This window comes from Clinocottus analis, unplaced genomic scaffold (assembly GCF_023055335.1).
Source record: "Clinocottus analis isolate CAN_PGR_092001 unplaced genomic scaffold, fCliAna1.0.p SCAF_21, whole genome shotgun sequence".
NCBI lineage: Eukaryota > Metazoa > Chordata > Actinopteri > Perciformes > Cottidae > Clinocottus > Clinocottus analis.
Window position 1 is genome coordinate 10,075,736 of NW_027175943.1, and position 13,768 is coordinate 10,089,503.

The 13,768-nt window shown below is 41.5% G+C and overlaps 1 protein-coding gene across 1 annotated transcript in view; it reads right to left on the minus strand.

The window, feature by feature from the left end:
- Nucleotides 1-3,513: 3,513 nt before the first annotated feature.
- The window catches only part of si:dkey-183c6.7 (urea transporter 1), a 51,537-nt gene continuing 41,282 nt past the window's right edge, over nt 3,514-13,768 (minus strand). Inside the window, exons 8-10 of the mRNA XM_068587823.1 lie at nt 5,566-5,700; nt 4,491-4,540; nt 3,514-4,308 (exon numbers count right to left, since the gene is read on the minus strand). Coding sequence (XP_068443924.1) covers nt 4,132-4,308; nt 4,491-4,540; nt 5,566-5,700 — 362 coding nt within the window. The 3' untranslated portion in view covers nt 3,514-4,131. The remainder of the gene's footprint in view (nt 4,309-4,490; nt 4,541-5,565; nt 5,701-13,768) is intronic.

Genomic DNA, 13,768 nt, shown 5'->3' on the forward strand with positions numbered 1-13,768 from the left:
ACCAGCTCTTTACCCTTGCGGGACTACTGGAGGGGTCTTGGGAGTTTGCACAACCAGTCTCCATGTGCTTTGTGGACTTGGAGAAAGCTTTCGACCGGATCTCTCGGGGGGTTCTGTGTGGGGTGCTGCGGGAGTATGGGGTGCCGGATCCGTTGGCACGGGCTATCCGGTCTCTGTACGCCTGCAGTAGGAGTTGTGTCCGTATCCTCGGTATTAAGTCAGACACGTTTCCAGTGGGTGTTGGCCTCCGCCAGGGCTGCCATTTATCACCAGTCCTGTTCGTGACTTTCATGGACAGGATTTCTAGGCGCAGCCGGGGGCGGAGGAAATCCGGTTTGGGGGCCTCGGGACCGCCTCTCTGCTGTTTGCAGATGATGCGGTCCTGTTTGCTTCCTCGGACCGTGACCTCCAGCATTCGCTGGGGCGTTTTGCAGCCGAGTGTGAAGCGGCAGGGATGAGAGTTAGCGCCTCTAAATCCGAGGCTATGGTTCTCTGCCGGAAACCGGTGGATTGCTCCCTCCAGGTGGGGACAACATGTCTGCCCCAAGCGAAGGAGTTCAAGTACCTTGGGGTCTTGTTCACTAGTGAGGGTAAGGTGGAGCGGGAGATCGACAAGCGGATCGTGCGGCTGCAGCAGTAAAACAGGCGCTGTACCGGTCCGTCTTGGTGAAGAGGGAGCTGAGTCGGAAGGCGAAGACCTCCATTTTCTGGTCGGTCTACGTTCCAACCCCCACCTATGGTCACGAACTCTGGGTCGTGACCGGAAGAATGAGGTCGCGGATACAAGCGGCCGAAATGAGCTTCCTCCGTAGGGTGGCCGGGCTCAGCCTTAGAGATAGGGTGAGGAGCTCGGACATCAGGAGGGAGCTTAGAGTCGAGCCGCTGCTCCTTCGTATCGAAAGGAGTCAGCTGAGGTGGTTCGGGCATCTAATCTGGGTGCCTCCTGGACGCCTCCCATTAGAGGTTTTCCAGGCACGTCCAACTGGGAAGAGGCCCCAGGGAAGACCCAGGACACGCTGGAGGGATTATATCTCCCGGCTGGGAACGTCTCGGGGTCCCCCAGAACGAGCTGGAAAATGTTGCAGGTGAGAGGGAAGCCTGGGTCGGTCTGCTGGGTGTGCTGCCACCACGACCCGACCCCGGATAAGCGGCGGAAAATGGATGGATGGATGGATATATATATATATATATATATATATATATATATATATATATATATATATATATATATATATATATATATCCACATTTGGCAAGGGAACATTTTTCACATGAGCAACAGCACTAAATTGAGCTTCCTCCGTAGGGTGGCCGGGCTCAGCCTTAGAGATAGGGTAAGGAGCTCGGACATCAGGGGGGAGCTTGGAGTCGAGCCGCTGCTCCTTCGTATCGAAAGGAGTCAGCTGAGGTGGTTCGGGCATCTAATTCGGATGCCTCCTGGACGCCTCCCATTAGAGGTTTTCCAGGCACGTCCAACTGGGAAGAGGCCCCGGGGAAGACCCAGGACACGCTGGAGGGATTATATCTCCCGGCTGGCCTGGGAACGTCTCGGGGTCCCCCAGAACGAGCTGGAAAATGTTGCGGGTGAGAGGGAAGCCTGGGTCGGTCTGCTGGGTGTGCTGCCACCGCGACCCGACCCCGGATAAGCGGCGGAAAATGGATGGATGGATATATATATATCTACCTGTGGTCTACATATATATAGAAACATATACATAATGAATAACTGCAGTGTATTCAGAGATTAAATTAAATGCAAACAGAAATTAAATTAAATGCAGCGTATTCAGGGGGTTAAATTAAGTGTGAACGGAAATTAAATTAAATGTAAACAATGTAAGCAAATGTGCAAAATATGTAAAATATATGTAATATATACATACATAATATATATACATGAGTGTAAAATATATATCTGTACAGTGAAAATTAGTCCACGGATCTGGCCTGGGGAGATTTATTGAACAGTCGTATTGCTGTGGGAAGTAGCGGTCCTTGTGGCAGCGGAACGTGATGAGTCTTTTGGAGAAGGTGCTCCGCTGACCCTGCAGGAGGTGGTGGAGAGGGTGGAGAGGTGGTGGAGGTGGTTTACTTATTTATTATTATTGTTTATTTTTTACTGTTGCATCTTTACTTATTTACTTACTTGTTTTTACTTACTTATTTACTTGTTTTTATCTACATTTTTATACTTTATTTCATTTTATATTATATATATATACATATATATATATATATATATATATATATATATATATGCATATATATACATATATATATATATATATATATATATATATATATATATATACATACATATATATATATATATATATATATATATATATATATTTTATTCTTTATTTTTATTTAATAGTTAAATGTTCATTGTTTAGTGTTGTTGTTGTCAAATGTTGAGCACCTTCTGCCAGAACCAATTCCTCATCTGTGCAAACTTACTTCGCAATAAATGGTTCTGATTCGGATTCTGATGTCAGTCCGGGGGGCAGACACGGTCACTTCATTCAAGAGTAGACTTAAGACTTTCCTCTTTGACAGTGCTTATAGTTAGACCCGATCTTTGATCTACTAAGCTTTCTTTCAGAGGTTGGGTCAGACAACTCTCCTCTTGATTCGCGAGGGTATCCACCCCGTGAGTCAGTCAGAAGGCTTCCTCCTCTCCCTCCCTCCCCCTATATGTTGCTATAGGCCTCGACTGCTGATGGCATCTTTGGATACACTGAGCTCCTCCTCTCCTTTTCTTCTTTCTCTTCTCCCTTCTCCTTTTTTCTCTTTCTTCTCTCCTTCAGGATAAATTATTGTCTTTCAATGCACATTACTAACTCTACTCCTTTCCGAGAGCCTCTGTGCTTCCTTGCCTCAAGTTTCCATCAATCGTGGCTGTCTGGAGCTGGACCTACTGGAGCTAAAGATCAAGATAAAGATCTATTATATATGTATATGTGTGTGTATATATATATATATATATATATATATATATATATATATATATATATATATATATATATATATATATATATATACATATATATGTATATATATACATATATATACATATATATATATATGCATACATATATATATATATATATATATACATATATATATATATACATGTATATCTATATACATATACACATATATATACATATACATACATATATATACATATACATATGTATATGTATACATATGTATACATATATATATGTATATATATACATATATATATGTATATATATATACATATATACATGTATATATATACATATGTATATGTATATATACATATGTATATGTATATATATACATATGTATATGTATATATATACATATGTATATGTATATATATACATATACATATGTATATATTTACATATACATATGTATATGTATACATATACATATACATATATATATACACTACGACAAAGCATTCACAGGGACTCGTTGTAAAAAACAGACGTGAACATGTATCTTGATGCAGGCGAATATATTTTTGTTGCTAAACATACAGTGCCACATTGTGGACAAAATGTGTCAAGATAGCTTTACATGGAGCCAGTACAGTCTCAAGAACGGTAAATGCACAGAAAAAGATTCACAAATGCACGAAAAGATTCACAAATGTGCACAAGGATTCACAAATGCGCACAAGGATTCACAAATGCGCACAGAACAATTCACATATATATTTGATTTACAAATGCGCACAGACCAATTTACAAATATTTTTGATTTACAAATGCACAAAGAAGGATTCACAAAAACAATTTAATGATTTTTTCTAATTTTAAAAAAATATCACACAATATACTTCTGCATTTGTATGTATCTTTTTGTGAATCGCACAGCATTTGTGGCTCCACATTGACACGTTGCTTTTTTTGAGACTCCCGTGCCTTGGCTCGATTGCAAATAGGCTCGTTCGAGATGAGCCAGTTCTGCGCAGAATCATTAGCCGGCGATCGACACGCAATGCATGCCAGTTAGATATGTGTCTGACTTGTTCCCGCCTTGTACTGACGTCATCCACACGTGGTCAATGATATTCATGTTTGGTCTAGCTCATCCTGTGGAAAAAATCATAGTAGTGATAACAATACGGTACTATACAACAGTGCTCTCTGCAGCGGTCCCAGCTTCCCATTGGCTGCGGGAGCGTAGGTTGTGTTCAGGGGCCATGACTTGACCAATGGGGATGCGGTATGTTGCCAAACTGCCGGTCATCAGCAACATCAGTGTGCCTGTCAGAGTGGCTGCCCAACTGCATGCTGGGAGACCAACCTAGAGAAAGAAAGGGAGAGAGATTTGAAGTTGGGAGCTTGATATTGTTCTGCAACCATGACATTGCTAAATCAAGAGCTAATATTGATTCATCCTAGACTTAAAACAATGGGATAGAAATGTTGAATGCTTCTCAGTGTTGCTTCTCTATATACGCATGGCTTGAGGTGCAGTGTACTTACAGTTCCCAGCAGATTGCTCAGAGCAATGTCAGCATATGCAGAGAGGAAGGCTGCATGCAGAGTAAAAGGACTTAGGCTAAATATATCCAATGAGACAGTACAGTCTAAAAAAAGAAATCTATTAAATCAAACTTTGAACTGACAAAATGACAGAAACTATTAAACAATAACTATTTGGCACAGAGAAATTGCCAAAGGACATTAATGAAATATTGGTCTTCATGCATATGTCTCCTATATTTTTAAAGTAAGGAGCTGAATGTTTTGTTACAAGTTTCTTTAGGTCCACAGACAAGTCCACAGCCTAAGCAATGCTGCTGAATTTAGTCTCATTATTAAGTCTGACAAGTATGGAAAAGCCATATAACATAAAAGAAAAATATTTTGATGTGGTTTAAGTTAAAAAAAAAAAATTGCTTTTTAAAAAACGCTAAAAGGTTGAGTTTGTAAGATTTTAAAAGTTACAGAATCTTGAGAGAAGCAAAAAAAGACGCTTTACTCTGTTAATTGTAATATTTCTGGAAGTAATATTTATACTAAGTATGGTTAACTCATCCAAAGTATTTAGAAGAAAATGTTCATATGAACCATATGAACATTTTCTATGCTTTTTCGTAAAAAACTGTTAGAAAGCGTAAGAAAGCTATTCCGTATATTACACAGTATAGAGTGGTGTTCAAAATGATAGTCCCATTTGAAGCAAAAGTATAAATGATTGCTTTTTAGTAAATGTGTGATAACTATATTGTGCAACATGTCATTGCTGAAAGTAATACCACACAAATCCTGAGTGAAAAGCAGGTTTTGTTGGACCAAAACAAACCAACAATAAATAAGAGGGATAAACAATATCTATGGAAGAGTTATTGGTTATGTTAGTTATGTTTTGACAAGTGATAAAAACACTTTTTTTTAGTCCTGATATTTTGGCCATGGTTATTAGACAAATCATATATTCTTTTTAATAAAAGAGCTGTGGTATACACCCCTTGTACTTCAATTCATTATCGTTGTATGAAAGATCACCAACATTATCATTATGCACAAAAGACTATTGTGTGTGCTTGTGTGTCACCGTTGGCGATGGCAAAGAGGTGGGTCCTCCAGCTGAAGGTGAAGAAGAGTCCTCCAACAGCCATGCAGCCCAGGGCTCCATTAAACCCCGACAGGCCTGAGTACAGAGATTCATGACGCACCGCCATGGATAAACCTGTCTCTTACACACACACACACACACACACACACACACACACACACACACACACACACACACACACACACACACACACACACACACACACACACAGAGTTACAAATCTAATCACAAAGAAATACTGAGTCACTGCTTCTCTAAATGCTAAGGAAAGGAGCAGCAATGCTTCTCAAATTAGCCCCATTAGCATAGAAAACACTGGACCTTCCTTTACAAAAAGAGAAGGAGATCATTTTCGGCCACAATTCCATGTGGTGGTGCAAAGTGACGCACCATTCTAACGGGGATTCTAGTGGGCCGTTTGACTCATGTTTTCATTATCATCTTTTTTAACTATTTTGTCCCATTACAATAAAACACTATCAAGTCAACACTCCTCGGTCACATTGAGTTGTGTGGTGTTTCATAAACTGTTGTCTGCATATTCTTCTGATCGGATTAAAATCTGCATATAAACCATAACAACATGAAGGGATATGGGACACACGTATATGACACACATTGTTAGCGGGATAACGTATTTAATTCAGAATGTTTGAAACTAAGCAAAGAGACAGTTTAGTAGCTTTTTAGTTTCATGGATTCCAACCATGAAACTACTATTACTTTTCTAGACCTTCTTTAATTTCTATTCCAACTTTTTTAATGAAGTAATTCTTCATTCAAAATGTGTGAACAACTAGGTTGTTCGTGTTGTTTGCATGGCACAACACTGCAATAACATGGATGAAGTATGCACTTTTTTGTGGAACATTGGAGTTTCACCACTAACATTTGCCTGCCGTCGCACCATAACAACGTTGGTTAGTGAAAGTGCAGTTGGATCCTCTAAACACCACGTTTGTCTTTTCCTAACTCCTCATGAATTCTCCTTTCCATCGTTCCTTGACTCTGTGATGTTTTCCATGGTCAAGGAAAAGTGGTTAGACGTCAGGAGTCATTTTGTGACTATTTGACTGCAGCCTTGAAATCACACATACACATACAGACACACACACACACACACACACACACACACACACACACCCACACACACATACGCACACACAAGCTCAAAGATTTGGCTATACTAGAACGCTCCATGAGAAGGCGCTAGACACACACTGTGGTTTTTGTTGCCTTCAGATCAAATGGTAATTTGCTGTAACCTAATAAGGAAATGTTAATTTGTCACTCTCTATTGCCTCATATCCAAACAGAACTAATTTACCGGTGTTTACAGGAAATAATGTGCTAATAAGGAGGAGTTGACATGTCATTCATCTGCTTTGTCTATTGTATGTTCCACTTTGGAAAAGACTGTTCAGCCAATAGTCATGTGATAATGGCGTATAGGGCTTTGTACAGGAAGTGCTGACAAAGGCCCTATGTTTCTCTAGTATGCCACATAATAAAACGGTTCCAGCTTATTCTTTTTGTCTTTTACTGTAATGAGTAATGGGAAAAGGAGACACGGGGAAAAGAGGAAGCTTTTGGTGGGGAATACAACAGTTTTGTTTCTTACATCAAACAACTTAAGTATCAATGTATTATTTTGGCATTGCATCTTTTGGTTCAGATTCCATCGTCCAGTTTCTCCGCGGTACTGCTGCAAAGCATCGATACGAGAGGCTGGTGGGTGCACAGCAGGTCAATCTCACGCCCATGCAAAGCAAACACTACACCGTAAAGCTGAAGCCTAATGCAGACTGCACAGGGGACACGCTGACCCAAATAAATCTGAGTGATGCCAGAAGCGTTGACCTTTTTTCTGCTGGGTAAAGCATCAGCTGCACTGTGTCTTTCAAACCACACGTGATGGCTGGGGTCAGAAGTGTGCAGTGTTACACTGTGACAGTGATGTCACAGTGTACTGACCCTGATTTTAAAAGGGATTTGTTAATGTTCTTGTGTGACTTTGAGGGAATATGAACTAACAATCACATAACACACAGAAAATAACCAATATACCTTTTGTACGCACAAGCCCAATTTGCGCATTACAAAACCGGAGTGGAAAAATGCTAAATTATAGTAAATACAACATTTTTTTTAATACCTTTAGCTTCCCATACAACATTGACAGCCGGACAGAGGAGTTGGTGCAACAGGTAATTTCTGGCACTTTATAATTCACAAAGATAGAATGTACTGCAGGACTGTTTGTATTGCATTGCTTGCTATTATACAGGAGTAGCTTCACCTAATTAACTGTAGTTGAAATCAGCAATAATTGGAATTTTTAGCCATTTTTGCATCTTAACCAAGCTAATGATGAAACCACTGCATCTGTGTGTGTAAGCAGAGGCCATTAGTCCTGCAGCCCCACCCAGAGGGACTGCCACTGCTCCGTAGAGGAAAGAAATGAGCTTTAAAACTGCTTGCTGACTGTTTCCCTGATATATTAAGTATATATGTTTTGAGCAACATGACTCCTCCAGCATGAATTTATTTTTACCTTCCGAGGTTAGAGCAAAATCATGAAATATTACTGAACACTGTCTGACTCGACAGAAGAGTGAACACCAGTAACACACTATTTGCTGTAGCGGCAATGTGTTATTTACACACACACATGCACAAAGATGAATATGCTCCTGTGCAACTGCGAGGGAATTATCCTTTTACTAAATAGCCTGCTTGCATTGTCACATTTTTGTGAGTAGAATTTTTCTCAAACCTAAAACTACATACTATATATAGAAGCCTAATGTTGAGCCATCCATGCTAAACAAAAGATACATTATGAGAAAGACAAAAGGATGAATGCAAAATGATCATTCATGTATTCATCGCGTATAAATGCCCGTCAGACCGTGCTGCGATTCTTTCCCTTATTAGCAGGCATTGTGGTCTGCAGTAAAGCAGTCTGGTCCTGTATCCCACTGACCACACCCAGTCCTGCCTCCTCACTGTGTCTCTATGGGCTACTCCGCCGCCCTCTCCCTCTTTTCACTGTTTGTTTGTTTGGCCTCTTTCACAGCCACGCTCTTCTGCAGCCAGCACTGCACTCACCTCCTCTCTTCTTTATTCCTCACTTCATTATCTTCATCTTCATCTTCCTGTCCCCCATAACCTTTGTTTCTCAATCACAGTTCTTCCCTCAGTCCCTTCTTTCCTTCCTTTGTCACACCCTTGCACTTCTCCCTCTTGTTCCCGGCCCACATAGGGGTGTCATTAAAGACTAATGGCAATGTGGGAGGGAGGCCCCAGAGAATACTAAAATGTTTTGCTGTTTTTTCTAATTTGTGTGTTTGTGTGTGTGTGTGTGTGTGTGTGTGTGTGTGTGTGTGTGTGTGTGTGTGTGCGTGCGTGCGTGCGTGCGTGCGTGCGTGCGTGCGTGCGTGCGTGCGTGCGTGTGTGAGTGTGAGTGAGTCACTCCCAGTGAGATATTGTCTATGCTAATAGAATGAGTCAGAGAGCTCTTATCATATCAAGCCTAATATCTCCTCTCCTCTTTTCCGGTTGCTGCCTGCATCCAACCACAGTGACTAGCTACAGATTAACTGTAAGTCAGTGCAATAGGTTGGAATGAACAACTGAGACGAACTGCACATAATGCATTGCTTTTGAGTGTTGGTGTGCAATGGCTGACTTTGCATTTGGGCCTTTGCTCTTCATTCAGCAGACTGACGCTCTCATTCTGTCATTCAATGCCCACGAGGGGGAAACTGTGGACACAGCTGAATGCTTTGCTTTCGACTCACAAATATCAAATGTTCTATGGGCTTATTTCTTTTTTTTTGTGTTCTTTAATATATATTTCTCTTATATAAAACCCTTATCTAGCCTTCTGTATAGATGCTAGTGGCTCTATGAGGATGTGTTATAGGACACAGTAGTGCTTTCAGCTAAATCCTAGTATCAGCATGCTAACATGCTTGTAATGCAAACATGGTAATGTTTTCTGGGTAATGGTTACCATCTTGGTTAAGTATGTTATCATGCTAACATTTGATAATTAGTAATGCACTTGTTTGATCTAGAAATACAAATTATAGTTTTTGAAATTGAGACTGGATAATAACACTTGATAAAAAGTAAGGGTATTTGCTCATTATTTAACATAAAGTACAGTTGAGGCTGATGTGAATGCTATTCGTTATGCAGACATAACTATATAGTACTGCCAATAAATATACATCCTTCTACCAAAACATATGCTTCATCCCGTCTGATGCTGCACCAGCATGAAGTCAAAAGGGATGCAAATGTGCGAATGTAACTTGAAAATTGCTTTTCATCTGCTGGCACATGATACATAAAAATCTACTTACAGTGAACCCAGGTTGGCTTTACTTTTTCTTCCCTCCTGTATTTGATCCCACTTGAAAGCATTTCTACAAATATTCTCCAATGACACAAAAGCAGCCGGAGGTGGAGGCTCCGGTCTACATAAAGCCCCTGATCTCCTGCTTTGGAAACCCCTTATGGGAATAGTTTACGCCCCAATGCTTTGAGTGGCAGCTCTAAATATGGTCTCACACTCTGCCTGTCGCTGTCTCTTCCCTCGCTCAGTGTGAGCCATGCTGCTGAACTGCTGTCATTCTTGCTCCTTCTCAAAGATAAACTAGACATGCATTAAGAAGTGACGAGGCTATTTACTCATAGAGAGTCAGCGATCCACACATCTCTAAACATCTGCCGTCTGCCCAAAAACCTCTGGTCTCTCACCTCAGCTTAATTCTTGAAAGAAAATAATTAAACGGATGACAACTGCGCTAAAAGTGGAGATGAATGAGACGGTGGCGAAAGCAATGGCACTTTGAAAGCTAATTCCGAAGAGGCTAAATAGAAAACAATGATCATGATGGTGAACATAATAGAAAATAATTAGGATAATGATGATGACTGTGGTAACAAAGATGGCGATCGTAATAACTGTAATTTCCGCACAGCACACATTAGTTGTAAAACAAGAAGCCTGTAAAAGGCTTCTTGAAATGCATTTAGCCCAACATAAAAAAGTAATGTCTGTATATTGCAGGGTAGAGAAAGCACTAGTATAGCAAAATATATTATGATGAATAAAAAAATGTAAAATGATTTGTTCCGACATAACATATTGATGGTTTAAAAAGCTGAAAAAAACCTACATTTTGCATTATGAAACAGTGAGGTTGCAGTCTCACCATCAACTACTTTTCCCAGAAACCAAACCAGAGAGCTGTTACACAATAAGCATAGTGATTGCAAAGCACCAATGGAGGGAAGTGTGTAAGTGAAAAGAATGTTAAGAGGGGGTTTGGAAGCTCACATAAAGAAAGGATTTAAGGCAATAGAGAGAGAAGTTATGGAGGGGATGAAAGAAAGACAGAGCCAAGGGCACAACGTGTCTGAAGAAGATGGTTGTCAATTCAATAGACTCAGGTGCACACAGACCTCCTGATCATGGAGGGTGATCAGTTCATAAATCAAAGTTGTTAAGAAATGTTCTTTGATACATTTCTTAACAACTTTCAAGTTCACTTCTCTCTCCGGCGCTTCATTTTCTACATTTCACTCACTCTATTTTTTGTCCCCTGTTTTTTTCCCTATTTATTTTTTGTCTCTCCTCTCCATCTGACACTTTCTTTTTTGTCTCTCGACACTTACCCTGCTTTTCCCCTTCTGGTTCTGTGTCAGGCATTAAGCTTTTGAATCAGACTTTGTTTCAGTTATTCACACTCTCTCACTTGTGCCGCTTCTTCACATCTTTCTGTGTGTGCGTACGTGTATAAGTGCATTTACATTTATTCAGGGCAGCCGGTTCACCAAACTTCATGGTAAAATATGCATCTTACAACACCAAAAGTCCAGATTCTGATCATAAGAAACCTTTTTGTAACATTCTCCTAAAATAGTTCCAAAGAGCAGAACTACAAAAAAGTAACACTAATAAGAGAAAAAATATATAAAAATATAATGAGTAAGTCGGAGATAAAAACAAAGCATGTCTTCAGGATAGCGAGCACATAACTCGACATGCTCAGATGGGACCACTTGAAGATTGTGTACTCGTCCTAAGTCAACAGAACCGGTAGTGCCAGAAATGTCCTCAGGTACAATTGTACCCCAAATTATTCCAGCATATGTTCCAGCGGCTTTTGCTGCCCTGCAGAGGATTCTTTTCAGTGTGTGCTTGGCCACTCCCACTATCTGTGTATGTAACTACCTGCCCAGTTTTTAGACCAAGGACTTCACAAGTTGGGGTTGAGTTGTTCTGCGATTCCTCAGATAGACCATGGCCACCTCCTTCTGGCTGTCTTGGTGTGTGTGAGGGGGTTGACTGTTTTCCTCAGCATTTCTCGCCATCTCTCCCTCTGTTTCATTTTCCGTGTCATAGTTATTCTCATTAAAGCCAGATTATGGTAATGTTGTATGCTGTTCAGTCCTTTCCAGCTGAATGTCCCTTTGTCTTAGCACTGCTTGTGGGCGATCAACTTTTCAAAGCCTGGAGTGATGTATGCAAACGTGAGTGCTCCCATGCCTCACGAATATCACCGCACCATCTTGGCCGATGACCAAACCTGGACCTTTCAATCTGTGCAATCCACCTGTTTGTAGTAGACTTTGTCCCCTGTTTCGTATCGGTAATTAATGGGCCGCAGTTCTTTCAAAAGAGCTCTTTGGATCCTTTCAGAGCGCTCAGCTTCTGTAAATGCTGTCTTTGCAGCATTTAATGTTGTGATATGCTGAGCTTTCCAAATACTCAAAGGAGTACCTTCCAGGGCTGGCAGTTTCTTAGTGATAACTTTTTTAAATACTAGCTGGTAGGGACTGCAGCCATGCATGTTGGCATAGAGTTCTTTGCCATCAGAGCTCAGCCCTGGACCATCCTCCAGATACATCCCTTGTGCCTGTTCACTTTCATCAGGATTTCAGTTAGTGCTAATTGTTCAATCCAAAGTACTGCAGTATCTTGAAAGGTAACAAAAAAGATAGATGACATACGCTCCTCATTTACTACTCTACCTTCTTCTACTACTTCACCTGAATCAACTTCATCTTCCCCCTCACTGTCCTCCTTTACCCCGTCTCCCAATCAAGTTCTTACCTTGGTGACCACTTGCCCCCTTGACCTCATCCCATCTCATATTCTCAAGTCTATCCCCCTGACCTTCTTCCCTTTCTCACCCATTTCATCAACACCTCCATCTCAACTGGCTGTTTCCCCAACTCTCTGAAGAAGGCAAGAATTAACCCTCTCCTGAAGAAACCCACTCTCAATCCGTCCGAAGTCAACAACTACTAACCTGTCTCTCTCCTTCCTTTTATTTCCAAAACTCTGGAGCAAGCTATCTTTAACCAAGTCTCCTGCTTTCTCCACCAGAACAACCTTCTGTACCCTCATCAGTCTGGAATCAAGGCAGGCCACTCAACAGAGATGGCCCTCCTTGCTGTCTCTGAGCAGCTCCACACTGCTAGAGCAGCCTCCCTCTACTCTGTCCTCATCCTTCTTGACCTCTCTGCTGCCTTTGATACCGTGAACCACCAGATCCTCATCTCCTCCCTCCAGGATGTCGGTATCTCAGGCACTGCGCTCTCCCTCTTCTCATCCTGCCTCGACTATCACACTTACCGGATAACCTGGAAAGGATATGTGTCTGATCCTTGTCCTCTCACTACTGGGGTCTCTCAGGGCTCCGTCCTAGGTCCTCTCCTCTTCTCTCTGTACACCAACTCCCTCGGCTCTGTCATTCGCTCGCATGGCTTCTCCTACCATAGCTATGCTGACGACACCCAACTGATCCTCTTGTTTCCCCAATCAGAAACAGGGATACCAGAGCGAATGTCTGCCTGTCTGACTGACAGGCAAAGATGTCCACACACCACCTGAAAATCAACCCTGACAAGACTGAACTGCTTTTCCTTCCAGGAAAAGACTCCCCCACACAAGACCTCACGATCACTTTCAACAACGCAGTGCTGGCCCCGACCCCGACTGCCGGGAACCTCGGTGTGACACTTGACAGTCAACTCTTCCTGAGTGCCAACATCACCGCAACAACACGCTCCTGTAGGTACATGCTGTACAACATCAGGAGAATACGTCCCCTGCTCACACAGAAGGCAGCACAGGTTCTGGTCCAGGCTATGATCATCT